General features: G+C 51.3%; 10 protein-coding genes across 10 annotated transcripts; 5 read left to right on the top strand and 5 right to left on the bottom strand.

Annotated features, from left to right (window-relative positions):
• Nucleotides 1-1,111: 1,111 nt before the first annotated feature.
• On the top strand, nt 1,112-4,363 carry N7477_007866 (putative translation elongation factor eEF-3; the record flags this gene model as incomplete). Its single annotated transcript, XM_056969529.1, is given in 7 exon segments — nt 1,112-1,546; nt 1,575-2,384; nt 2,431-2,588; nt 2,611-3,004; nt 3,079-3,801; nt 3,819-4,233; nt 4,290-4,363. The coding sequence occupies 7 exon segments, from the start codon at nt 1,112-1,114 to the stop codon at nt 4,361-4,363; spliced, it is 3,009 nt and encodes a 1,002-aa protein (XP_056819561.1).
• Nucleotides 4,364-4,882: 519 nt separating this feature from the next.
• On the bottom strand, nt 4,883-6,861 carry N7477_007865 (S9 family peptidase; the record flags this gene model as incomplete). The annotated part of the gene is made up of 2 exons (XM_056969528.1): nt 4,883-6,135; nt 6,213-6,861. 2 exons carry the CDS (start codon nt 6,859-6,861, stop codon nt 4,883-4,885), a joined length of 1,902 nt encoding a protein of 633 aa, XP_056819560.1.
• Nucleotides 6,862-9,419: 2,558 nt separating this feature from the next.
• On the top strand, nt 9,420-10,659 carry N7477_007864 (uncharacterized protein; the record flags this gene model as incomplete). The annotated part of the gene is made up of 4 exons (XM_056969527.1): nt 9,420-9,478; nt 9,556-10,143; nt 10,196-10,291; nt 10,377-10,659. Coding segments are annotated over 4 exons (1,026 nt in total), but the record flags the coding sequence as incomplete, so codon positions are not given.
• A 741-nt stretch (nt 10,660-11,400) lies between these two features.
• Nucleotides 11,401-13,426, bottom strand: N7477_007863 (DEAD/DEAH box helicase; the record flags this gene model as incomplete). Its single annotated transcript, XM_056969526.1, is given in 3 exon segments — nt 11,401-13,086; nt 13,159-13,295; nt 13,315-13,426. The coding sequence occupies 3 exon segments, from the start codon at nt 13,424-13,426 to the stop codon at nt 11,401-11,403; spliced, it is 1,935 nt and encodes a 644-aa protein (XP_056819558.1).
• Nucleotides 13,427-13,606: 180 nt separating this feature from the next.
• Nucleotides 13,607-15,430, top strand: N7477_007862 (uncharacterized protein; the record flags this gene model as incomplete). The annotated part of the gene is made up of 1 exon (XM_056969525.1): nt 13,607-15,430. One exon carries the CDS (start codon nt 13,607-13,609, stop codon nt 15,428-15,430), a length of 1,824 nt encoding a protein of 607 aa, XP_056819557.1.
• A 713-nt stretch (nt 15,431-16,143) lies between these two features.
• Nucleotides 16,144-18,297, bottom strand: rscE (uncharacterized protein; the record flags this gene model as incomplete). Its single annotated transcript, XM_056969524.1, has 3 exons — nt 16,144-17,511; nt 17,567-18,147; nt 18,201-18,297. The coding sequence occupies 3 exons, from the start codon at nt 18,295-18,297 to the stop codon at nt 16,144-16,146; spliced, it is 2,046 nt and encodes a 681-aa protein (XP_056819556.1).
• A 746-nt stretch (nt 18,298-19,043) lies between these two features.
• N7477_007860 (glutathione S-transferase family protein) lies at nt 19,044-19,694 on the bottom strand (the record flags this gene model as incomplete). Its single annotated transcript, XM_056969523.1, has 1 exon — nt 19,044-19,694. One exon carries the CDS (start codon nt 19,692-19,694, stop codon nt 19,044-19,046), a length of 651 nt encoding a protein of 216 aa, XP_056819555.1.
• Nucleotides 19,695-19,996: 302 nt separating this feature from the next.
• Nucleotides 19,997-20,200, top strand: N7477_007859 (uncharacterized protein; the record flags this gene model as incomplete). Its single annotated transcript, XM_056969522.1, has 1 exon — nt 19,997-20,200. One exon carries the CDS (start codon nt 19,997-19,999, stop codon nt 20,198-20,200), a length of 204 nt encoding a protein of 67 aa, XP_056819554.1.
• Nucleotides 20,201-22,010: 1,810 nt separating this feature from the next.
• Nucleotides 22,011-22,262, top strand: N7477_007858 (uncharacterized protein; the record flags this gene model as incomplete). The annotated part of the gene is made up of 1 exon (XM_056969521.1): nt 22,011-22,262. One exon carries the CDS (start codon nt 22,011-22,013, stop codon nt 22,260-22,262), a length of 252 nt encoding a protein of 83 aa, XP_056819553.1.
• Nucleotides 22,263-23,476: 1,214 nt separating this feature from the next.
• N7477_007857 (putative sister chromatid cohesion factor (Chl12)) lies at nt 23,477-26,717 on the bottom strand (the record flags this gene model as incomplete). The annotated part of the gene is made up of 5 exons (XM_056969520.1): nt 23,477-23,879; nt 23,933-24,321; nt 24,383-25,233; nt 25,271-26,443; nt 26,495-26,717. 5 exons carry the CDS (start codon nt 26,715-26,717, stop codon nt 23,477-23,479), a joined length of 3,039 nt encoding a protein of 1,012 aa, XP_056819552.1.
• Between the last annotated feature and the right edge of the window lie 21 nt (nt 26,718-26,738).

The following is a 26,738-nucleotide window of genomic DNA, read 5'->3' as shown; positions in this document are numbered from 1 at the left end:
TCTATTTCCTAATTTCTCATTCTTCAAGCCTGGGCTGACTCGTCAGCTTACAGCTGGACAACACATAATGTTACGAGTACAAAAGGGCGAACGCAAAGGCAAAGGCAAAAAAAATATGACGGAGAAGCATCGGGTATACGGCTAAGCCAGGCATATTCAAGGCTATCAATAGGTTCATCTTAGAGACGGCCACAAAAAGGATTTATAATACCGATTCCACTCTAAACATCGTGTGTTCGGGTGCTAGGCTTTACGAAAACCTGTGGGATGCATGATTGGATATCCAACGGCCAGGATAGGACTGCGCCACCCGATCATGAAAGTGGCGAACTGGGAGAACTCACTGGCACCTTCATCTTCTGGTTTCATGCCTCGGATTCAATTCGGGACACGGTCTGTAGTCTACGCAATCTGCGCTGTGTTCTACGGTATGCTCTATCTGCTATGCTTGGAGGGGTAATGCCGAAGTACTTGTAATAGAGACTTAGGTCGTCACAGATATTGTTATGGAGATGGGAAAAACAAAAATGATGGAGGTAGATACAGGTAGATCGGTCCCCCTCGGACAGCCTCGGACAGCCCTAGGGAGCTAAAGCGTGAAGCCCGCCATAGCACATAGTGAGGATGGCATCTTCAGTGAATGCCAGGGAACCCGCCAAAGACAATCTCTGTTCCCAGCAACGGACTCCATACCAATAAGCGTCGAGAGATTCGGGAGAACACACATGCATGTCCAATCGGGGCCTAGTAGAGTGTGCCTCTAAACCGAATCCGGATCTAGTGCGGGACGCCCGCCGCTCAAGGAAAAAAAAATTTTGTACCCAGGGTTTTTGGGCGGCGAGGGGCCACACAGCCGATAAATATCTGCCCCCCCCCCTCTCCCCCCCCTCCTCTCATCCTCTCCTCCCCCATCTTTTGTCTTTTTGAGGTCTGGTCCTCTCTTTCTTTTCTGTTTTTCTGTTTCTGCATAGACAGAAATAGACCAGCTCAATACACACGAGCGCTGCGTCTTTGGACAGCCGACGCAGTTTGGGCAACGCTCATACCAGTGATACCCATAGAAAAATCTCTTTTCTAATCTTTGTTTTCCCCCCCCCAAAAGTTCGACAACATGCCCGCCGCCGTCGCTTCTACCCCCGCCGCCTCCGGCAAGGAGACCGCTCAGTCGGTCGCCGTCCTCGAGGATCTCATCAAGAACCTCAACGTCTCTACCTCCGCTGATGAGGTCAACGCTGCCGCCAGCAACCTCGCCACTCTCTTCAGCGGTCCCATTCCCGAGCAGACTCTTCCCCTGAAGGCCGTCGAGACCTTCAAGAAGCAGCTCGGCAACAAGAAGGATGCTCTTGCCCGCGAGCGTGCCCTCGAGGGCATCCGCGCCATCGCCTCCCACCAGACCATCGCCCCTGGTGTTGAGCCCCACCTTGTGTCCCTCCTTCTGCCCGTCCTCAATGCGGTCGGTGACAAGATGACCCCCGTCAAGGAGGCCGCCCAGAGCACCGCCGCTGCCATCGTTCAGGCTGTCTCTGGCAACGCCGTCAAGGCCGTTGTCCCCCCCTATTCTGGAGTCCCTCCAGACTGCCCAGAAGTGGCAGGAGAAGATGGCTGCCCTGACCTGCCTGGAGGCTCTCATTGAGACTGCCCCCGCTCAGCTCTCCTATCAGGTGCCTGCCCTCATTCCCGTCATCTCTGAGGCTATGTGGGACACCAAGTCCGAGATCAAGAAGGCCGCCTACGCCACCATGGAGAAGGTCTGCGGTCTCATTGTCAACAAGGATATTGAGCGTTTCATTCCCGAGCTCATCAAGTGTATCGCCAAGCCCGAGAACGTCCCCGAGACCGTTCACTTGCTCGGTGCCACCACTTTCGTTACTGACGTGACTGGCCCTACCCTCGCTATCATGGTTCCCCTTCTGGACCGTGGTCTTGTCGAGCGTGAGACTGCCATCAAGCGTAAGTCCGCTGTCATCGTCGACAACATGTGTAAGCTTGTGGAGGACCCCAACATTGTCGCTCCCTTCTTGCCTAAGATGTTGCCCGCCCTGAACAAGAACAACGAGACCCTCGCCGATCCCGAGGCCCGTGAGAAGACCAAGCAGGCCCTCGACACCCTGTCCCGTGTCGGTAACATCGTCGATGGCAAGATCCCCGAGGTCTCCACCGCCGGTGACATCTCCACTGTCTCCGCCATTCTCAAGGAGATTCTTGCCGAGAAGAATGTTTCCAAGGACGTCATCGAAAAGTCCGAGGCTGTCATCAACTACGTTGGTGCCATTGCCGGTCAGCTCGTCGACGAGAAGGACTCCGACAACACCACTTGGATCCAGAACTGCTCTCCCTTCATCGTCGCCATTGCCGGTGAGGCTGAGGCCAAGAACATTGCCGAGGCTCTCCGCAAGCGGGCCTCCCCCCGAGGCTGCTGCCGCTGATGAGGTTCCCTCCGATGAGGAGGATGGTGTCGATCTTTGCAACTGTACTTTCTCCCTCGCTTACGGTGCCAAGATCCTGCTCAACCAGACTCACCTTCGTCTGAAGCGTGGTCAGCGTTACGGTCTTCTCGGTCCCAACGGTTCCGGCAAGACCACCCTCATGCGCGCTATCAACAACGAGCAGCTTGAGGGCTTCCCCCAAGAAGGATGAGGTTAAGACCGTCTACGTCGAGCACGACCTTGACGCTGCCGATACCGAGCTGACTGTCTGCGGCTGGACCATCAAGAAGCTCCAGGAGGTCGGTCTCAACCCTGTTGAGTCTGAGGTCCGTGACAAGCTTGTCAACGAGTTCGGTTTCCAGGAGTCTCAGCTCGATGGCTCCATCGGTGCCCTGTCTGGTGGTTGGAAGATGAAGCTCGCTCTGTGCCGTGCCGTCTTCGAGAGCCCCGATATTCTGCTGCTCGATGAGCCTACTAACCACTTGGACGTCAAGAACGTTGAGTGGCTCGAGAACTACCTCAAGTCCTCCCCTTGCACTTCCATCATGGTTTCCCACGACTCTCGCTTCCTTGACCACGTCATTCAACACGTTGTCCACTACGAGCGCTTCAAGCTCAAGCGTTACCGTGGTACCCTCTCCGACTTGTCAAGAGGGTCCCCTCCGCTCGCTCCTACTACGAGCTCGGTGCCTCCGAGATGGAGTTCAAGTTCCCCGAGCCCGGTTTCCTCGAGGGTGTCAAGACCAAGTCCAAGGCCATCATTCGTGTCAACAACATGTCTTTCCAGTATGAAGGCACTCCCAAGCCCCAGATCAAGGACATCACTTTCCAGGTCTCTCTTGGCTCCCGTATTGCCGTTATCGGTCCCAACGGTGCCGGAAAGTCCACTCTCGTTAACGTCCTGACTGGTGAGCTTATCCCCACCTCCGGTGATGTCTACCAGCACGAGAACATCCGTATCGCCTACATTAAGCAGCACGCTTTCGCTCACATTGATAACCACTTGAACTCTACTCCCTCCGAGTACATCCAGTGGCGTTTCCAGACTGGTGAGGACCGTGAGACCATGGACCGCGCCAACAAGATCGTTACCGAGGAGGACGAGAAGGCCATGGACAAGATCTACAAGGTCGATGGTACCTTCCGTCGTGTCATTGGCATCCACTCTCGCCGCAAGTTCAAGAACACCTACGAGTACGAGATCTCCTGGTCTCTGGGTGAGAACATCGGCATGAAGTCCGAGAAGTGGATTCCCATGATGTCCAACGAGAACACCTGGTTGCCCCGCTCCGAGATTATCGCCTCTCACCAGAAGCAGGTCGCTGAGGTTGATCAGAAGGAGGCCCTTGCCTCCGGTCAGTTCCGTCCCTTGTCCGTAAGGAGATTGAGCAGCACTGCGCCAACTTCGGTCTCGATGCTGAGCTGGTTTCTCACTCCCGCATGCGCGGTCTCTCTGGTGGTCAGCGTGTCAAGGTTGTTCTCGCCGCTTGCTCGTGGCAGCGTCCCCACGTCATCGTTCTCGACGAGCCCACCAACTACCTCGACCGTGACTCCCTTGGTGCTCTCTCCAAGGCCATCAAGTCCTTCGAGGGTGGTGTTATCATCATTACTCACTCTCGTGAGTTCACTGAGAACCTGACTGAGGAAGTCTGGGCCGTCAACCACGGTCTCATGACCCCCTCCCGCCACAACTGGGTCCAGGGTCAGGGTTCCGGTCCCCGTCTTGATGCCAAGGGTGATGATGAGGAGGACAAGTTTGATGCCATGGGTAACAAGATCGTTGTCGAGAAGAAGAAGAAGCTCACTGGTATGTCGATTCCATTATTATTACTCGCCACGAACACTGCTAACATTTTATCACAGGATCTGAGCTTCGCAAGAAGAAGAAGGAGCGTGCTGCCCGCCGCAAGCGTGGTGAGGAGGTCTTCTCTCGATGAGGATGATATCTAAATCATCTGACTCCATAGGAGTGCTTTGTAACGGAGTTTTTAATGTTTTGATGACTTTCTTAGTTGTTGCTGAGAACAAAATACATTTCCAGGCTGTTCAGATCAATTTTTTTCCATCTATTGTAGACATTTAAGACGTTTCAATACTACATTCCCGTCAATCCCTCTCTCCCCTCTCTTCCCCCTCCCCCACAATTTCCCTTCCTGTTCCAAAACTGTCACTCCTGGGCTTCGGACTGGCCCTACATCAAGCATAGTAATGCACATTTCACATCGCTCAATACTTACAGTGCCATAAGCTGCTCACCTTGCAACCAAATGTGTGAAATGTCCTGTTATTTCTCTGCATCTGCAAGGCTAGTTCGAAATGTCTTGGTGATTATATTGGTGCCAAATTGGTGGCCTTGAAGACTTACAAATGGGTTGATTGATCTTCCAAGAGATACTAGTTTAAAAGACAACGTGACTGAATTCAACAGCTTAGGTCTCATATTGTATGATTTACGCTCACTGCAAGTGCATATCATAGAACCGCCTCATCCGCTTCCACATATCGATGAGATGCTTCCTCTCAGTAATAATGTGTCCTTCACGGGGATAAGTCACCATCTCAACCGGGACCTTGTTGTGAACACAAGCCCGGTAAAAAGCAACACCCTGTGACAAGGGCACACGCAGATCGTCCTCGCCATGAATAATCAAGATGGGCGTCTTCACCTTGCGCATCCTCCACAACGCGCTTCCCTGTCGACCGTTCGTATTGCGGATCCATCTCTTCGAAGTCTGATCCGCGTCGTCCACCTCGAGTTCTGCATTGACATCTACATCCCACGGCGCACCGCCGGCCATTTCACCCTCAAACCAGTACGCATCGCTAGTCATTGTCATGACGTCCCAGTCCACCACGCCCGCGCCACATACAGCTCCCCGGAACTGAAAGTCATCGCGGGTGACGGCAAAGTAGGACAAATGTCCGCCTTGCGACCAGCCACCTATCGCCACTCGCGAAGGGTCCACGAGACCACTGTCAATGCAGCTGCGAAGAATGTCGATACAATCTGTGTAGTCGACTGTTCCCATCTGTCCACGAGCATACGAGGCGTGTTTTTCACCCCGACCACTCCCGCCACGGTAATTCGGACAAAGAACTGCATATCCAGCTGAGACGAGGAGTGGGGCTTCGAGGAAGTGACAGACCGCGAAAGCGGTGCTGATGCGCCAGTATGGCCCTCCGTGTGGCATGACAATGGTGGGAAGAGGGCCATCCTCTGCTTTGTACTTGGAAGGTACATAGATCATACCGTCGAGAGAGTAGCCGTCGGACGCGGTCGCGGAAACGGAGCACGCCTTGGATATTTTGAGAGCGGCGAGGTTGGGATTGTGATCTGATAGCTTGACTATACCTTCTGACTCGAAGATAGAAAACACTTCTTCCGGGTTGGACCCGTCGCCTTTGGTGATTGCAATGACGGTCTTCTCTGCAGTCTTCAGGATGGCGAAGGAGCTGAGCTCATGCTCTCCACGATATTCTAGGGTACAATCACCATCATGTAATGAAAAAAGCTCATCATCGAGGCCATGCTGAACACGACAAGCCAGGGAAGACTGATTCTTTCGAATACTCATACAGCAGCTATCTTCAGATTCATGCCTGTGGTATGCGCCCTTTGCGATATCTATTTGAAATAGCGACAGCGAAGTGGAGTTGGATCCCGGCTGAAGGCCTGCAATGAAGTAGACGCCAGCATTGCCCATGCAATCTGCCAGATGGGACCGGGGTATGATGTGACAGTGGTCGACTGTGCTCCGAGAAGGGACGCAGTGCAAATTTTCGAACCATGGATTCCAGAAGAGTTGATATCCGGCTCCTTGTGCTCGAGGTAGACGAATTGCTTCGAATCGGGTCCCCAAGAGAAGGCATGCACGTGTCTGTCACCCGAGACAATCGTCGAGACTTGTCTTGTCGCTACATGGACAACCCTCAAGCGACGATATTCCAAGTCCTCTCCCCAGACTTTGGCGTCGTCTTTCTCCTTCTCTTTGCGGATTTGGTCGTCGGTCTTCTCATCTGCGCTGGCATATGCAATATACGCTCCGTTGGGACTCCATTCGAACGCGGAAATAGGTTTCTCGTTCTCAACAGGCGTGACGGCATAGGCTTCACCTCCATCTACATTCATCACATATATAGTCGAGCTTTTGCCCGGGTGCCCACGATCGGACTTGAACGCGATGGAAGTTCCATCTGGAGACCACTGAGGCTGTTCATCGCTGAACTGGCCGGAGCTGAATTGACGGGCGCTTGTTTGTTGGCCTATCTTGGCGATCCAAATTGATGAAGTGGCGTGCTCGCCTTTTTTGCCGAATGGATGCAGTGTATAGACGACTTTGTAACCATTGGGAGAAATACAAAGATCTTTGGGGATTTGAAGGTCGGCTAGGGATTCTAGGCTCAAGTCGGCCTTATGATTAGGGTTGGTCACCATGGTCAATGCTGAACCATGAAAAGAAATTGAGAGAGATGTGAATTTCTGAGATCTTTATCAGGGTCGGATATGATTGTGACGCATTGCAAAGAAACGGAGGCTGAAGAGGCCATTGAATGCAAAGGGAAGATCCAGGTACTACCCCGCAGCTTATCAGGCAGACGTCTTACCCATACCGAACTAGTGCACACGAATAAACTATATGACCGATGCTACCATAATAGGGGAGATGAAAAAGACATGGCTGATTGAAGGGTCGAATTAATGGAGAGTACATCCCTGTGCATGTTTCTTCCATCCGTCTACAGGTAATCAATATCCCACATAGATTTGGCCCTCGAATTGCTCCAGATATCGCCCGGCTTTCCCTGACCCTGAGTCTTTATTGGCATCGATTTGTTATTGCTATATTCAGACGGTCATTTAAGACCATAGTCACTCTCGAACTAGTGTATCTTAGCGCATACGTAGACAATCGTGGAAATCGTTCTCTTCAAGTCTTGTCATTTATAGTTCCAACGAGCTTCAAGTTTTGCTAATGCATGCCCCAGCTTCTCGTCATGAGCGTCCCAAATACAATATGTCTTCGTCTCGTCATCATCAACTACACCGCATGCTTTCTTTCTATTCGTGTCACTAAGACTCCAATGCTTCGTCTTGTCGCAGGAATTTTCGATATGCTTCCGTGCTGCACGCATTATATAAATGCAACTAGGAGGCAGTGCATCGATCAATTCCAATGGGAGATCGCTCCGTATCGTCGCCGTTTGCGCTTCCATTTTGGTAAGAGAATCCAGAGCAGCGCAAGAAGTCGTGCTCCATATGTCCGGAGATTTGTACTTGCAAAGCCCAATTTGAGGCAACATTGCAAGTACGTGCAGATGGATTATGTAAAGAGCACTGTTCTTCTTGTCAGCATCTCGTCTGGTACAAGGGAAGGGACATTGAAACCAACCGGATGGCCAGAACGTTTGCTGAGCAGAAGAACCCCCATTTTCCCTCCGCTCGATCCATGACCACCGAAAAGAATGTGCGCAGGGTATGATCTAATCCATCGAGGCGAATAAGCCTGGAGTCGAGGTCTGGGACTTCGAGTGCCTCAAACACTTGATCGAGGAGGTATGCAGCTTGTGTGATGCAAGAAAAGCCAGTGGACTCTTCTAAAGATGGTTTTCCTATGGATATGGTCACTCTGTTCATCGGCAGGGATGGGTGGATCTGAGGTAGAGGTGGGCTCTGACACATGGTGACTGGTTCTGGCTGGGATCCCTGGGTGATTCTCGAAACGAACGGTTGAGTGAAATCGTCCAGCTCGCAGAAGAAGATCCTGTTCTCATTTTCAGACTTGCTTCACGCATTGGTGCCTTTTGACGTTACCTTTCGCAAATGATGATCCCCCACCAAGTGTTGAATTCTTCTGTCTGCAAGGATGGAACAGGATCGGCCGCTTCTACCGGACGTGCGAGGTGCAGACCGATGGTGTACCCCATTCTTGCACAGTTCCCAATTGACGATACCGCATTGTGGAGTTTTCCACTGGCATACTCATACGCGGCGATGATCACTCCCGCCTGAACGAGAGATAATGATGGCGGAAAGGATGTCTGTACTTGCGTGATTAGTGACTTTGCAGTCAAATACAACGTTTCCTGATCAATTGGCTGGGGCTGCTGGGCGAGTTCCGGGTGGTAGGTAATTAAGCACATGCACAGTAACAAAATCGAAAAGGCCACTGGAGGGACACCCGCTTGGGCAAGCTGCTCATGGAAGCGAGGACGCGAGAGGATCGGAATAAAGGTGTGGATCCCTCGGAAATAGCGTGCACTAAAATCATCCACGTCTAGACCCGTTGTTCGAACGATCCGAAGGATCTGAAAATATAGAGTGGACTCGATACTTGTCGGCGCTGACTGGAGCACATCCGACAAGGTGGCTGAGAGAAGCCGGGCTGAGCGGAGGATGGGGCATGGAAGGGCCAATTCTTGTTGCTGAATTGACCAGTGCTTGACATGCGGGGATATGTACTGGCATTCTAGCCTTTTCCTGCTTTCGTTAGTCCTGTACTAGATAGTCGTCGGTTTGGAGACACACTGGACGCAGTAGCCACAACTTGGCTGGACTCTGTCGCACTTCTTTTTGCGCAGCTTGCAATTAACGCAGACGAAGCGTAGACTGCCGGTCGACGCCATGGATTACCATGAATCCACATTGGATGGGTGAAAGTGCAATTGAATGCCATTACAAATCGGGGAGCACGAAAGGGGAAAAGCGGCGCCGACAAGTGGAGCTCGGCGGCCGCTGATGGGGGCCCGTTAATGGAGGGAATCGAGAGAGATAATGAAGGTTTTATCGAGGAATTCAGACCTTGATCGCCATTTGTAAGCCTTTTTGGCATTTAGCAAGTAGGTATAAAGTCAGAGGGGGGGAAGTCCGAGAAAAGCGGGAGTCGAATCCACCGTGTACCGTCTCAACGCCCTTCTGAGCGACCTTGCTATGCTGAGAGACAAAAAAACCGCCCCAGATGAGCTGGAATTACCGCCCGAAGAAGGTCTTTCCGGATGGATGTGTGTGGAGGAGCTTTTCTATCCCTCTTCAGCACATTCGGATTTTTAAACGCGTGAGCAATCTATGCAATTCGGGTATTGCCTGAGGCAACCCACGATTGCGACACCGACTGAAACGAATTGACTGCAGAATTGGCGTCTTTCAGACCTTCTACCAAGACAACACTTTGAAGGAATATAGCTCGTCCGAAATCGCCTGGATCTTCGCCGTTCAACTATGTCTGATGTGGGCACTTGGTCCGCTCTACGGACGAGTTCTAGATACATACGGTCCAGCCCCGGTACTGTATCCGTGCAGTTTCCTATGTGTCTTCTCTCTATGTATGACGAGTCTCGCAGACAAGTACTATCAGATATTCCTTGCGCAAGGCCTAGGATTCGGCATAGGTGCAGGCGGAGTATTCACTACAGCCATGGTCTGCGTAGGCCAATGGTTCGTTAGGAGACGTGGGCTGGCTATTGGTATAGCGAGTTGTGGTTCGAGTTTTGGCGGTGTGATCTTCCCCATCTTTCTAGACCGTGTCATCAAGGACGTAGGCTTCTATGGCGCGGTTCGGTACACAGCTCTGTTGGTTGGAGTGCTCATGGCAGTGTCCTGCCTGATGGTCCGGTCAAGACTACCGAGAAAGGAATGGAATAGGAAGGCGCCGTGGTTCGATGTGTCACTGTTCAAAAACAAGCAATTTGCGCTATACACCTTAGGCGCTTATCTAGTCATGTCAGTCAAGTCCGCCGACTGCAAGAGGACAATTCACTTAACATGCATATAGGTGGGGACTCTGGGGCCCTTTCGATTATATCTCCGACATGGCGCAGACTAAAGGATTCTCCCCTACACTGGCTATTTACTTGCTGTCAATAATCAAGTACGGTTGAAGAAATGACCCCCGTCCTGTTCTAGGAACCTCTGCTGGGGTTATCATCTCACTGACTCGCAATGCTCACATCTAGCGCAACCTCGGTGTTCGGCCGACTGATTCCGCCGTATCTGGCAGATCACATCGGTCATTTCAACGTGCTCACAATGTGCGCTCTGCTGACAGGATTTTCCATGTTGTGTCTGTGGCTGCCGTTCAACTTCCACCCGTCCCATGCGGGGATCATCGTGTTCGCCTTAGTCTATGGCTTTGTGAGCGGGGCCGTTGTGTCTTTACTCATGCCATGCGTCGCAAAATCCGGAAGTCTGGAAACCTTGGGCCAGCGCTTTGGAACTTTCCAAACGGTGCTTTCCGTCAGGTAGGCGTCCTGTGAGGCTCTGGTGCTTTTGAATGCTTTTGCTCACCTTTGCTTAGTTGCCTCACTGGGCTGCCCATCATGGGTAGTATCTTGACCCGACAAGGCGGAACCGACTTTTCTGGACTGCAAATCTTTGCTTCAGTAGCTTCACTGCTTGGAGCGTGTTCACTAGCATGGTCCACGTATCTCTTGTCGCGGACTCGTGGGAACTGGCGAATGTGAAAATCGCGTGCTGAATCCACAGCGTCTGCACAGATCCAATTATAGATGACTGGAGGATACTATGTCGAGGGACCTCTACTTCCTAGTGTCCGCAATGGCCTGCAGCTAGAGCTTCATTTGGGGATTGCGGTGTTCCATTCGGCGGGGCGGTTCAGCAGTCTCCCCACAACACACATCCTGGTCATTTGAATCGATCCAAGGAGTCCGTCATTTCCTCATAGAGGGCTCGGGAGGGTATAGAATCGTGGGCATAGAGGCGACAAGCCAATTGATCTACATTTAGACAAGCGAGTCATAAATCCATGGCGAATAGGCTGGGCTCTTCTGCCATATTGTATTTCACTTCGAGACTTTCAGTCATCACTCCTTCTTGTAGTAAGTTTCGCCCGTATAAGGGGTCCATGAGTGGTCGAAACCGATATGATTCAAATGAGGAAACCGCTTGAGAAGGCCATCCAGTTACACCAATAATGCGCGCAATATCAAAATTGTAATTTGCAAGTCAGCCAAGAGCCCACTAGCCCTCCAAAGGACCAACCTTGACGTCGGTCCTCTTCCGCAGATCATTAAATCTATTCGCAGCATCAGTCTCACGCTGCACCTTCCGCATCGTCACCTCATGTCGTTTGAACCGCTTTTTACCTCCAAACTTCAGTTTCGTAATCATATCAGTCGCTTGGCCACGAGTCAAATCTCCGGCGCGAATCGTGCCATTGCGAATGTTAGCCTTATTCAACAATTTGATCTGTCCCGCCGTGGCCGGGTTTTGTCGCCATGGCTTCCAGGACGCGATGAAATGTTCTTGGAACTTGTCGCTAGCATATGTGTCTGCTGCGCGGACAGCAGTCTCGAGATCGGCTCCAGTGGCGACAAGGCGCGGGCGTGTGAATTGCGTTTGCTCGGATACCGGGTCTGCGAATTTCATGACATGGCGGACATTGTAGACGTCTTTTTCTTTGTCTAGGGTTAACCAGCCGGAGGATTCGGAGAGGATATATTTTTCGTTGTCGACTCGCACCCAAGAATTCCTGCTCAGAGATCTTATGTGGCGCTCTGACTGCATGTCTTCCAGGAGGTCGTAGACGCTGTCGTATTTTGTGAAATGCAGTCTCACATCGTCGGAAGGCGTGTGTTCTGTTCCCACTGAAGGGGCCTCGAGTGTGGGTAGCTCGCGGGGTTCTCTTAGTTCTGTCACGGTAGACTTGTCCAACACTTCATCTGGGTGGAGACCGAACAATGTAGGTGTTGTTAGAACGCCTGTTGCAAGAGAAGCAACCATGTCGATAATATGACAGTCTTTTTTGCCAGGAAAAAGACGAAGCCCTCTCCCGATCATTTGAATAAGCAGGTTCTTGGACCGGGTTGGCCTTGCCAGGAGCACGCAGTCGATATTTGGGATATCGGTGCCTTCTGTGAAAAGACCACAGTTCAAAAGCACTGGAAATTCTTGCTTTCTAAAAGCATCGAGTTGCTTTGCGCGAGTTGTTTTGGGTGTAGTGGCAGTTATATACCTCGCATCAACACCGTGTTCCCGGAACGTCGCCGTAAGCTCCTTCGCATGCTCTACATCCACGCAAAAGACAAGTGTAGATTTCCGGCCTTGTGCATTCGCCATCCATGCACGAACAGTGATATTGTTCGTATTGACGGTATTGACGGCTTTTGACAGCGACCCAGACGCAAAGTCACCGAACTGGTCCTTTCTGACATTCGACAAATTCGCTTCGGATTTGACAGTAGTAAAGACTGCATCTGCCAGCCACTTATCGCCAATCATGTCTACGTAGTCTTTGTGGTAGACAATATGATCAATCGCAGCACCTAGTTTGAGCCCGTCAAATCGTGAGAACGTGGCGGAGACTCCCACGAGCACCGGCGCCTTCGCGGATGGCTCATTCAAACCAAAATGTTCCAGCACTTTGCGATATGATGCAGCCACAATGTGATGCGCTTCATCTACGAGGATGAGCTTGAAGACGCTTGGGTCAAAGTTGTTGATGCGCCCCCGGGCGAGGGTTTGGACCGAGGCGATGATTATATCCGCGTGTCCAGTCGCGACATTAGTTGACATTTCAATCTCCACGGTTTTCTCAGGGTAAGCAAGCCGGCAGTGCTTCGCTGCTTGTTCGACAAGTTCTCGGCGGTGAACGATGATCATGGTTTTGGTGGCTTTCGCATCGCGCGGCGGGATTCGATCGATAAGCTGGGTGAAGATTACCTGCCGACATTAAGTTTCTCGTGCCCGGTTCTTCGAGGTGGAATGAGTTTAACGAACTGTCTTTCCAGCGCCCGTAGCCAAAGATACTCCAAGACGCCGCTCGCCTTCGTCGAGGTACTTGAGGACCGATTGAATACATTCCTCCTGGTAGTCGCGGAGCACGATGCTAGAACCAGGTGATGATGGAGGTGATGCTGTCGTGTTGAAACGTACACCGCGCCGATTCAATACCGGAGAGATCCTTGGAGACTTCTTCGGCCACCGTGAAATAGCCAGTAGCCCGAATCTGCGAATAAACTCCATAGGTGCAGAAGTTGGACGCCATTGCGGACTGGAATACTAGAATACAAACAGTGCAAACATAGCTTATCGGACGATAACGTTTGCGCAGTGGAGCTTCAACTTTTTTTTGTCAAGTTGGTACTACTCAACTACTCGCAAGCGCAGCTGTGATGTTTCTTCTCGGATTCACTGCGGACGCGTGGCGAGTCTGCGACCCTCCACGATGAGCGATAGTGATTCCTATGAGCCGGATGACTCCGCATCCGAGTGGGAGTCCGACTCCGACTCCGACCTCAATGATGGCGCGCCTGTGATCCGGTCGATCGAGCGGAAAACGCGCTCCTCTTCTCGCGCGGTTTCTCTTTCAGTCAAAGATGAAGAAGAAGATCTCTCGACCTTCGATTTTGCCGAATATGCCGACGACGATATGAACACAGACGCTCGCCAGGACCGAGTCCGCTCGCTTCAAGCTCGCCTTCAATCTATTCCCCTCGAAGCTTTGAACGCCTATAATGGCCTGCTAGTTGAGATGGAGAAGGACGTTGAATTGAAAAACATGAACGAGCACCCGGAACTTCTCACTGTTGAGCAACGCCATGCTGTCGTTTGGACGGCCACAGAAAAGGAATTGTTCTTCAACATGCTCGATCGCAAGGGTAAGAACGGCATTAAGGAGATTGCCGCAGCAATCCCTGAAAAGTCGGAACTGGAAGTGATGCACTACATTGACTGCCTCCACGAAGGCCTGGTGAAACAACATGTCGATAACGAGCAAAACGCTACACTCCTCATGGGTGATTATCCTGGCGCCGCCGAAGTCAGCAAGGAATGCGAGAAAAAGCTGGAAGAAATCGCCGATATAATGTGTCTGAAAGCAGAAGCTGAGAACTCGTGGGCTTCCAGAGACCGATACCACAAATATGGCATTATCACCGAGGCCACAGCCAAAGGACTCTGTAAAGATGATGAAGTCTGCCCACCTTTACACGGCGGCATAGACAAAGCTCTAAATATTCTCAATGTGCCTGTCTGGCTTCAACTCTCTCGCAAGCTGTTCATGAACCTGGGCGGCAAAAGGATTGAAGACAACTGGATCTATCACCAGAGTTTTTCTGCCGAGTCACCCTCCATGACAGGCGATGCCCTCATGGACTTTTACGCATTGACCATGAGCATCACACGGCGCTTGATTCAGTCTTCGCTCTTCTTCTCTATGGCACGAATTTCTGCTATGGAGCAGATGGGTGAGGAGATCGACGATGAGATTGAGACGGTTCGAACAAGAGATGTGAGGGCTGCCATTGAAACATTGAATATGAAGTACGATCGGGGCAATATGCTAGTCGACTTTGCACGGCGAAACGGCATTCTGATCAAAGACATTCAAAATAAGAAGGGATGGAAGCCGCAAGTTCTCGATTACGATTATGTAGAAGAGCTTCTTACTCTCGACGATGACGAGTATGACGAGTACGAGGACTCTGGATCAGCTTATTCTGAGGGCGAGTTTGAAAATGAAGATGATAATTATAATGGAGGGGACGAAGAAGAAGACGAGGTACAGGGTCAGAAAGATCAAGATCGCACGTCTGAACCTAAACCCTACACCGAACATCAAAACTCATCGGAATCTGCAGCGACAACAGAGAATATGAAAGAAAAAGCTCAACCCAAAACTACAGCTGAAGGAACAATCAAGACCCCTACAGAACAACCACAGCTGCAACCCCATCAGCAAGTCAATACCAGATCCCGCCGGTACTCCGAAGGTTCCTACCAGTCCGAAGAAATCGAAGGAGAAGAAGGAGAAGCCGCAGCGGCCGCAGCAGCCATCGCAGCAGCAGCAGAAGACCAACCCTCGGACGCCGAAGAAGTCCATGCCGAACGCATCAACCAAGAATACGATCGCCGCTCAGAACTCCACCTATGGCAAACTCTACAACAACCCATCCCACCACTCCTGTCCAACCCTATCGTCGCCGAAGAAGACATGGGCGAGAACTCAAAAGACCGACCTCTCATCCGTCGCAGACGAGAGAGGAAATGATCCCATGGCGAGACAGAACACTGTACCGCGCCGAATGGGAGGAATTTGGAGATTCAAGCTTGGAATTGGAGACTGCCTTGCAAGAGAACAGAAAGAAACGACGCAAGATTGAGGCCGAAGATGCGGCTGGAAGTGGAAGGGATGTCGATAGTGAGGACTATGCCGCATTTTCAGATTTCGAGGATGGAAATCCGATGGAACTTGACGATGACGAGCCTCGATCAATACCGATGGTCGCTGTTGAGCTTCCGAAATATGGATCCCCTGCATGGGCGGCCTTTTTACAAAAATTGACAGCGCAGCCTCAGTCTCAGTCTCAGACTCAGACTCAGGCTCGAAATTAATACGATACCCACAGCTTGTACATAGCATCTGCATAGAACTACAAAAAATTCTACAAGAACTTTCATCACAAGAAGTATGATTAGAAATAAGAAAGGTTAACCACATTCAAGAAAAAAAAAAAAAAGAAAAAGAGATGCCCCCTGCCGTCATCCCTAAAATAAATCGATATCAAAGATCAAAGACGGTGTGGAAAATCCGTCATCAGGGGGCGAAATGATTTAAACTCCCAACGATAGAAACTGCGCCTTTTCCTAGCCAAATAAGTTTCAGATAGATATTCATAAACACCAATTCAGTCCTGTCCTGTCCACAGTCGAGGGCCCTTCCCCCTGGCACGCAGTAGGATATCAAATACATGAGAGAAAGGATTACAGGTCAAGGGTCTTGAAATCGGCGCCCGTTTCAGCGCTCAAAGGCTGCGCACCAGCCCGCATATCTCCACCAACAGGCTGGAAACTGTAGTGATTGCCAATGCCGGCGGTAGCAGCGTGCCCGAGCATGCTATTGGTGTGCTCGCTGGGACCTTGCAGGGAGACGGCCTGGAGAGCATCCTGCGCTTCCTTGACGCGCTTCTTAAAGGCCATTCGATCGAGGAACAGCTGCTGGCGCGCTTGCTCGAGTTCGCGGCGTTCGGCTTCGATGATTTCTTCCATTTCGTTGAATTGTTGAAGCTTGATCTCGAATTTCTGGAGGGTTACGTTCACAGCGGCGCCGACAAGGCGGGTCATTTCCCGCTCTTCGTGGGAGGCCAGGGCGCCGGCACGCGCAGCGGAGGTAGCAAGCGCCACGGTTGCGAGGGATTCCTTCGGCTTCTCGGTTGAGGCTTCGCGAGTGGGGTCCACGTCCATGGAGTCTTCGGCCTTTACGGATTCCTTACCCTTATTGTCCTTCTCAAGTTGGCTACGGAGCTCCTTCCGGATCTCCTCGACAGAGCGGCCGGCGGCGGCGGCGGCCACGGCGGGCTCGGCCATCTGAGCTAGGAATGCGACAACGGAGAGAACAGGGTTCTCTGACTGGCTGATGGGGTCGCGGCCGGAGCCAGTGCGCAGCTCGGGGATGTCATCGAGATACTTGTCCTCGATATCTAGCTGCAGGAACTTCATCACACACTCCTCGCGAGTCCGAGTGCCAACGTGGTTGGCAATCTGTTCCCAGTTCTCATCGAAGTTCTCCAGACCCTCCAACAACAAGACAAGCTCTGAATCCGACCAGGGAGCATCTTTATCAGGCACATGAGTGTGAGACTTGTCCTCAAGCTTGACAAAGTCAGAGGCGTTGTGGCTGGAGGGCATGCGACCCTGGAGGAAACAGTTGGGACACAAGTCGTATTTTGTGTCGGCGGTGGTAGTGTTGGCTGACGTCGGAGCTGACTTGGCATAGTGGAAGCGGAGTCGTGTGCAGTCGATACCGCAGGAGAAGCAGTGGGATTTCTTCTTAGGTTCTTGGGGAATACCCTCAAGTCCGTTGGAGTCGCCATTGGTTTGCTTCTCTTTATCATCGGCCGGTGTAACGTCCTTGCCCTTCTCGTCGTAAATGGTGCGGCGGAGCTCGAGACCTGAATCTTTGGCAGGAGTAGCAGAAGCAGCACGTTCTGTGGCCGCGAGAGGCTTGCCAGATGTGACCTGGGGTTGCGGCCCGGGCTGGAAAGGCTGCAGGCCACGGGGAGTATCCGCAATAACGCGGAAGTGGCCGGTGAAGGGCGGTCCAATGTTGGAGGGGCGGGTTTGAGGGTCGACCTAGTGATGTCAATCAATGCCATCCAAGAAAAGAGACACTGGCTATGTTGCTTACCTGGTAGTTAATTAAGCCCCACTGCTCAAGGAACGAGTGAATACGCATGATGGCGCAGACATCGCCAGCAAGGTTGCGACGGCAAGCGGTGACAGTCAAGTATTCGATGGGGTTTAGACGGTACGTGTTGATCATGAAATCACGGTAGTCCTTGTAGGTAGATGCAGTTTTACTGCGGTTGCGGCCATTGAAGAATTCAGCGAGAGCCTTCTTCTCAATGGGATTGATGGCGTTCATGTCGAACCAAGAAGCGTAGCTGGGGAGGATAATGGCATGAGTTTGTGTGACCAATTGCTCGCGTGCGGAGGCTTCCAGGGAGGACTTGGTCGGCGCGGGCTGTTCTTCTCCAACGGCATCTTCAAGGCCCTCAGTGGCCTGCTCCGGAGGCTGCGACTCGCCAACAGCATCTTCCAATCCTTCGGTATCACGCTTGGGATCAGTCTCGGTGCCGCCCATCTCCTCATCCTCCGGCTGGGCACCACCATTCTGGGCCTTGGGGGAAGCAGGAGCATCCATAGGATTGTCTGATCTGGCGGAGGTCTCTGCTTTCTTTTCGGGGGAGTCCTGGCGCGATTGCACTTCTTGCCATCCAGTCAGCTTCTGAAGTGAGCTAGGAGAGGGGAGCTGAACATACCAGAGGCACTATTGCCAGCATCCAGGCCACTCTCTGCGCCGGTCATACTTTGGGCGTGCTCAGAAGCACCAGAAGGATTAAGCGAAGAGTCATCCATGATGGATCAAAAGAACAAAGTAGCTGTCGCTCGCGACAGAAGATCGACTCCTTGTCTGTGGTTGGCAGTCTGCCTGGCACGACGCAACAGTGTTACGCGTAGCTGGGGCAAATAGCCGATAGTATTTCGTTACTTGGGAGAAGAAAGGCCCAACTTGATGGAAAATCAGGCCAGTGGGGGATGATTGGATCAAGTTCTCGATTGACTGGGGGAGGTGGATGTCGCGACACGGAAAACTCGCGGCTGCGCTGCCAAGCCCCAGCTTACCGCTAGCCTTTTTCGGTTAGCGCTTTCCTATGAGCAAGTACAGGGATGTGATTAACCATCATCTTGCTTACCTTTACAGTATATGCTTATTTCTACGTGGTGCGACCGTCGCTTGAGTGATTTTCCTCGCGCAGCTATATTTAATGATACCGATTCACACACATTGATCTCGCTCACCGCGCTGATTAGCGCCATGGTGGGCTAATGCTCATATAAGCGCTTTTCGATTACTGCGATATCCGCCTTACTTCACCTAAGAGGTCATGCCAATGCCTCAGCATAAATGGCTGATTGATATTTTCTTCTCTCGGCTACTATGGAGTACAAATCTCCATCATATCGCGCGCACTACAGCGCTGATCAGCGCATAACCAATTCCATAGGCGTGGCCACCCAGATTGGATACAAAGCGTTTCATTCCTCATTTCCTATGTACATCTTGTCTAAAGACTAGCTAATCAGTGACGTTGCACTGATTCTTAATGAGCAGCCACAGCCTCCTCGCGCAGCTTCAGGGCCTTGGCAATGGCGGGGCGGGCCTTCTGGCGGTTCAACCAGGCATCAAGGTGGGGGAACTCCTTCGACAGATCAATGCCAAACACGCTAACCAGCTGGTACCAGGGAATGAAAGCCAGGTCGACATAGCTGAACTTGCCAGCGACAAGGTACTCCTTATCAGCGAGGTACTTGTCCAAGACACCCGAAACACGGCGGACTTCCTTGTAGTAACGCTCCTTAGCGCTCTCGACCTGCTCCGAGTGGAAACGGGTGAACCACATGGCCTGGCCGAAGTAAGGGCCTTGACCGGACATCTGGAAGTGCAGCCACTGCTTGGCCAGGAAGTAGTCCTTGGAGCCGGTTTCAAAGCTGAGGGTGTGCTTCTTGTCGTAGGTCTCGACCAGGTACTCGAGGATGGCGCCGGACTCCCAGAGGGTGATGCCGGTGTTGGGGTCCTCGATGGCGGGGACTCGACCGTTGGGGTTGATAGACTCGTAGGGCTCCTTCTTCATATCGGGGAAGTCGACGATCTTGTTCTCGTAGGGAATGTTGAGCTCCTCGAGGACCATGACGACCTTCCAAGGGTTGGGGCCAGGACCGTGGCCATAGAGAACAATAGGCTTGAGAGACATGGTTGAGAGTTTGGGAATAGAAAGTTGATTGTTTTGGAGTATGATATGGACGAGTTTCAGATACGCCAAGGAACAGGGGTCTCTTTAAGCCTTTGCACGGTCGGTCTTTCGCTCTTCAAGCATTTGAGATTGATCCAGTGGGTCCATCCACAGCTCACAATATGACCGAGCGCTGACAAATGGCTTCCAAACCTGCGTTTCCGAGCCACTGACCGAGCTTTCTCGAAAGAACCCTGCGGGATTGCTCCGCGATTGGTCCTGGGACGGGGTATTGCGCAGCCAGAGTTTTAGCAGACCGCAACATGATCTCACAGAATGCTCATTCGGCACTTCTCATTGACGATCAGCTCGCTGTTGCTCAGTCATTGGCGGAGCCGTACTATGGATCAATGATCTCAACCACCGATGCACCTATTAAGGAGACCTTGATGACGGAGATCGTGAGGAAACAAAGCCGAAACTCTCTGATCGCGAAGAAACCAAACCCCGCGCACGCAAGGTGTTAGCTACGGCTCAGCATTGAGCGTCAATTGGGAGATGGAAAAATCGCTTCACACGACAATTGAAGAACCCTGAAGAGCGACTCCACGGCGAATTCAGGTGACACTCAAGGCCGGCAGCGCAATGATGCGGGGCTGCAACATGACTCCCTCTCGGTCATGGTAGCGACGCCCGAACCCAAGCACACAAATGAGTCGACACCGCCATCTTCGTGAAAGTGGGAATTGCAGTGGAGAGATACTGCTTCCAAAGCCGGAGGGCGTGTTTTAGAGCATTGAAAGGCGCGAAATCGGGGTCTTCAGTGTTTAGTCACAAGTGCCCAATAAGCGTCAACGTCACAGAGCACGTTCGCCAGGTACCAGGTTCGGAATCGCCTGAATGGGCGAGAACTATAGAAAATACTACCAAAGTACTCCGATCAGAATTTTTCATCGCCTGAATCATGTAGTACCACTAGTCGACCCTGTTCAGGGTGCTCGCGCGGCTTCGGACTACGCCTCGGAGTAAAAATTTCAGCGTCGGAATAGACCTCGGACTTGCAGGCACCAGAGCCCCAAAGCCCCCAAGCCCCCAACCGCCATCACGCCACCCGTCATCTTGTCCGGATGGATCCAGGCATGACTGCTTCAGTCATGATCCGATGTCAGAGCAACATGGCTTTGCCGATGCTTAAAAGGCCCGTGGTTGAGTCACACAAGCCACTTCGTGTCGCACACTAGCACCGCCTCGGTGCTTGGAAAGCAGCAAAAGGTCATGACCAAATTACGTATAGTTGTATAGAATCTGGAGATGTGATGAATTTTCTTTCTTTGGAAATGGTGTCCGCAGATAACCGCGACGGAGTTCTTGACACGTCTCGCAGCCCCATCTTCTTCCGCATGAAAGCACTCCGATGTCCACACGGAAAATTTGAAGTGGAGCCGCGTGATCTACATTCTGGATTTCAGGGCCTTGGGTGTCACAATCTAGACTTCTAGATTTCAGCCTTCAGCCTTCGAGGCTTCTAGACTTTATGCAATGCCGATGCGTAACTTGCTAGGCTACGGCCCCGAGCTGTCTGCCTGACTCAATTAGGCTGAAGGCCGCGCAACCGCCGAGCATCTTTCACGCCCTTCGTCGCGTAGTTCGAGAGGATTATTGGTGACATCTATAGCAAATTGGGTTCCCCCCGAGTTTTGGCGGGTCTAGGCTGAGCAACTCCATTTCCCATTTAGGAGGCCGCTTCCCGGGCTACTCCCACGGCATAGACCGTTGTCCAATTTACTGTATGGGACAATGTCAGCCTCAATGAACTAATCTGGGCTAACTCTGTCAATGGACGGCCTTCGCACTAGAACCTCGTGTATGGATGGTTGGTCATCGCCGTTCCACCCACGCAAGATCGAACTCCGAAGGTTTAGTCCGACGTGTCGTCGCAGGCTCCACAGCGGCTGTGACGTCTTTTTTTTTTCTGATCTTTTACAATTGTAGTTTATTTCGAGTTCAAAGACGCGGCGATGGCTTGCGGAGTGGGTCGTTGGCTTCCGGATATCTGGGATTTGATTTTTCATCTAGTTTTTACGCCGGAGTGAACCACGGAGTGACCTGTGCAATGTACAGCCTGACCCGTGTATATAAGACCCATTCCCCATGATCGTTCAAATGCATTCTCGATCAGACCATCACAAAGAAACCAAACCAAAATAGCTTTCTTCCATCTATTGAAAGTTCCCAACTTCTCATCTCATCTCATCTCATCTACCACCAAACAGTCTACTTGACTTGATTTGACTTGACCACCAAAAAACTCAACCACCATCAATCAAAATGGCCAACATGCTTGCCCTTCCCCGTGTTCCTAAGACACCCACTACCACCTCTACCTCTTCCTCCCGCCGCGCCTCTTCAGCTGCCTCCTCAGAACATTCCACCGTTTCCACCGCAACGACCCTCAAAAGCTCCATCAAAGCCAGCAAGAAGTTCTTCTCAAAAGCCTTCGAACCCAAATACATTAACTCGATCGACGAGAACTTGGCCCAGCGAGCCATTCACAACGAGGCCACCGCTACTTACTTCAGCCTGCGCTGAATGTGCATGTTGAATGACCTTGTTTACATTGCGACGCCTGTGACGCCTGCGACTCTTGATACCACCTTTTCTTTTTCGATGCGTTCATCACGATGGAATGATCTGGATATTTAATACTGATTTCGAATGTGTTTTTTGCTTCTGCATTTGGTGATTTATGACTTAAAACAATTGCGAGACTAATATCTGAAACATAAAAAACCAACCTCGGTGTTATGGGCTAGATGGGGTTTACTTGCTCTATATGATGCGACAATTACTTAATGGAATGATATTTCAATGGGCTACTTCTCTTCTCTTGCGCAAATTAGCGCTGTTCAATTTGTGTCATCATAAAGATTGTACTTTTATTTCTATTTTCTCAAAACGGTTCAGACTATTTTATCATCTTTATTAACTAATTATAGGTGTAGAGTATTCAGTATCTTCTTTCACAATATCTGATAAGTTTAATACCTATTAAGAGTAAATTTGTTATGAAATTGGTCAGTCTTAATTTAAGCTTAAGTGGCGCAAGCCGTAAACGTTCGACTCGTTTCTCGGGTATATTAGGTTCTATTGTTAGTATTGTCGCTACATGATATTTCTTAACTATTATTTATAAACAATTAACAGGAACTCGGCAAATTGACTCTGTACGCCGTATTGCGCGTTCATGCACATATGATAATAGTCCATAATTCGCATGACAAGCTGAAATTAGACTTATGTGAAGAAGTTTCACCCTAGCACTTTAAGGTCTGGCAAAGTGGGCGCCGAGAACGACCCCACAGGGATCAGGTTACCTCAATACGAAGATCACTAGAATGGTACCGCATAGCGAACACTACATTGCTGCCATCTGTTGGCTTTCGCTGCTCGCTCGGCTAGTGCTTGGCTGGGGTTTACACCTTACGCGGGTGGACTACTTTAGTGTATCCTAGATGAATCGCAGAAAATACAATCTCAAAATATAAGGCCGAAGAAATGCATAATAGGACTTGTGATAACTGTCTGTTCAGGACCCGAGTCCTTACCAAGTAATCCCATATAGTATTTCATACTAAGTCTCGTCAATCTCACACGATATCAATCTTAGGAATCACCACCTTAAGAAAACTGCGTATTTGCATATGATTATAAACAATAGCTCAAATAGGGTAGTCCGGATAAAAACCATGCTAAAAAAAAAAACTCCATAAAAATGCTGGCCTGGAAAACATTGGAAACAAGAATCACAACCCTGTCAACAACTCTCCCATCGAAATAGGTTTGCGAACCGCATTTGAGAATCCTTCATGGTAGGTGACCCACACCTTCCTCCCAGCCTTAGACATCTCATCCGACGGGTTAGGCCCATCATGCTCCCCGGTCTCGCGAACAGGTTCTTCAATGATCCGTCCGAAGAAGTCCCGCTTGAGAAGGCCGTGTTTGATGACCTTAGCCGCGTCCAACTTAGGCGATTTACCTAGGATCGACTTGGCCGTAACGGCGTTCCGGGAATCGAATTGTTTGCGAGTGCTCTCTTTCCGGAACTCCTGGTCCAAGACTGAGCGAACCGCATACCGAACGGGAACATTAGCACTTGAGGAGCCGGATGTATTCAGCTTTGAGAATGCGACAAGCGAGTCGATTGGTCTGTGGGGTATGTGTCAGTACTTCTATTCTGTGAAGTACGGGGTCTCACTTACGGCTCCATTCTGTAGGCCCATCCGCCGTGGCCTCCACCCTCGTGCTCGACGCGGACTTTCTCAAATGTGACGCCCATGCCGGCCATGACGCGTACGGCCGATTGAACCAGTACACGCTCGGATTCTTTGCGCACGCTTGCTGTGCTTCGATTATCGCCACCGGTGCGCACGATGACGGGTTTGACATCTGGTGATAGCATGCGAAGTAGGTGCGGGAGGAGATCTGTGACGACGCTCTCTGTGGAGCGGAACATGCGGGACATTGGGGCGGATAGAGATGAGTGAAATCCGGTAAGAATTGCTCGATTTTCTTTCTGTGCTTCGAATGCAGCGAATTCTGCTTTCAGGGCCAGAGAATGGGTGTTCTTCTTCGGTTTCTCCGTCTTCATCTTTGTGGTCAGCGGCTTCTGTCTTGCCGTGGGCCGTAGCGAACAGGTGGTGGAAAGCGACAACGGACTGGCTTAGGTACGGTGCCAATTCCCATTCCTGAGATGCATGGACTTTGTTGGAAATGGAATCATGAAAGTGAAGCCAGTCGTATGCGTCACAGGGTTTCGAGAGGAAGGTATCATCCTGGTACTGTTGAATGGGATACGCGGCAAAACAGTCGGTGACGCATCGGTCATGGTCGCCACTGGCATCCACCATCTCCCGGAGACGGTTGATAGCATGCCGCTTTCGCAGGTCAGCCACCCCGACTGGTACCTTGGAATTGGACCCGTCGTACTTGTCCTGGAAAGAGGTCATGCCCACGGGAGAATCAGAAAAGCCCGCGCCTTCGGTAAAGACGCGGTTCACGATCTCACGCACACCTCCACGACTCATTTCCTTGAAGAAAGAGCCGCCTTCTGTCGAAGCGTTGAGGACTCGAGACTCCAGCCAGTTCCGGCTGAGTCGCGTAGATAAGCCCTCACTCCGGAGCTTATGTGCGACCCACTCTGCAGCAACAAGGACACTTCTGATATCGCCCTCGGCAGACCCAGAGCTCTTAGGACCGCGTTGCTTCTTGCTTCCCATTCCCCAAGCAGCTTCGCACAGTCTTCGAGCTCCATCACCATCCGCGGCGATCCCCTCCCGGGTGAAGATGTGCTTCACACGATTGACAACGTTTTCCAATGGAGCTTGTCGGCAATTGATTATCTCCGCAATGGATGAAGTCCTTAGAGGACGAAGACTGGAGGCGTAAAGATCATTGCAAATCAAAATCAAGGGTCGAAGGAATCGGAAAGTATCGCCCTTGCGTTTTTTGCCATTGTTCCCACCATTCTCTGCCTGCTTCGAGTTTCGTTGGTCGAGCATCACTAGGGTCGATGAGGGCTTTCATAAAGCCACCCTCACCGCCGCTTCCAGCACCTCCTACGACGCCATCAACTTCGTCGACAACCACACAGACAGGCTTTGCCGCCCGGCGGACCTTGTTCTCGCCGACCTCGACGTTGGCACCCTTGACATTCTCCGTTGCCAGAGCATCTCGAATGCGGCCCTTGACCACATCCTTGCTTCTTTCATCACTCGCATTGATCTCGAGAACTTCATAGCCAGCTTGTTTAGCACAGACATGGGCCAGGGTGGTCTTCCCCAATCCAGGGGGACCACTGAGCAGGAGTACCTTCCGATGCACACGCTCTTCCTCATTATCCTGTCCGGACTTTTTCTTCTGGGACCGGGACAAGCCAGGATAGACAATTGAATCCCAGCCCTTCAACCAGCGGAGGACCTGGCGATGTGTGCGTTCGTCTCCAATCAAGTCAGTGAACTTGCGAGCACGGTACTTTTCTGTCCACATCATAGAATCCATCTTCTTCTGCTTAATATCACCATCATTCTTCTCTATTGAAACCTGTACCGGAGGTGGCGGCGCCGGCTCAGAAGCCTTAAGATATGTCTCCTTGGCCGCATCATCCAGCAAAGTGTGAATCTCGATTCCGTAGTAGCTTTTCCTTGCCCGGCCCGGATCGGTCTCGGACCGACTAGCAATCATGCGCTCATAAGAAACTGGAGCTTGGGCCATTCGTAGAGGAATATGGTGCGTCTTGCCGGTACATGTCTTAATTTGGAACAACCTTTTAGTTGCACCAGATGCGGGTTGAGAGATCAATTCTGGTTGAGAGTTTGAAGTTGTGGGCGTGGTATTATCGTGTTGAGAAAGGACAGGGAGCTGCGACTGCTCCAGGATCGCAGTAAGTTCAGACGGATGTGGCTCGGGGTATTCCTGCAGCTCGAAATCTTGGTCTCCAAGAGCAGCAAGGCCGTCCTCGCCGTCATCATCTTCATCAACGAATCCACCGACAAACTTTTGCCGCTTGGGCTCTGTCGGCGTCGATGTCTCTTCAGCTTCGGCCGCTTTTCTTTTCTGTGCATTTCCGTCCGATTTGGCCAAGGCCGCGGGTGCAGGTGACGATATGAACGGCATATTCGTCAAGGGCGGCGAGGACGCCAGGTATGAAATCGTGCGAGTAGGCGTCTTATTGATCTTCCGCGGAGTTCTCTCGAACGCTTTCGTCGGAGTATCTGCAATTCGTATGAGCATTCATATCTCTCAATGAGTTTGATGGTTCTGACCAGGTCTTATATCGTCGTCACTTCGAAAAACATCCGACAAGTTCCAAGCCCGGTGCTGAATTACAACTTTATTGCGGGTTTGCTCGCGACGCTGGAAGTGGATTGCGTCGAGATCGTCAGAGAATGATTCGGAGGGTAGATTAGGCGCGTTGTCGAGATCTTCGGAGTGGAGGTGAAGGGCAGGATCGAATGATGAGAGGATATTGGGCGATGAGGGGATCATTCAAACGTTTCGGTCATGTCT

This window comes from Penicillium maclennaniae (genome assembly GCF_028827695.1).
Source record: "Penicillium maclennaniae strain IBT 15551 chromosome Unknown utg000007l:1.0-4884863.0:1.0-4888362.0, whole genome shotgun sequence".
NCBI classification, from domain to species: domain Eukaryota; kingdom Fungi; phylum Ascomycota; class Eurotiomycetes; order Eurotiales; family Aspergillaceae; genus Penicillium; species Penicillium maclennaniae.
This window is presented reverse-complemented; position numbering and strand designations above follow the sequence as displayed.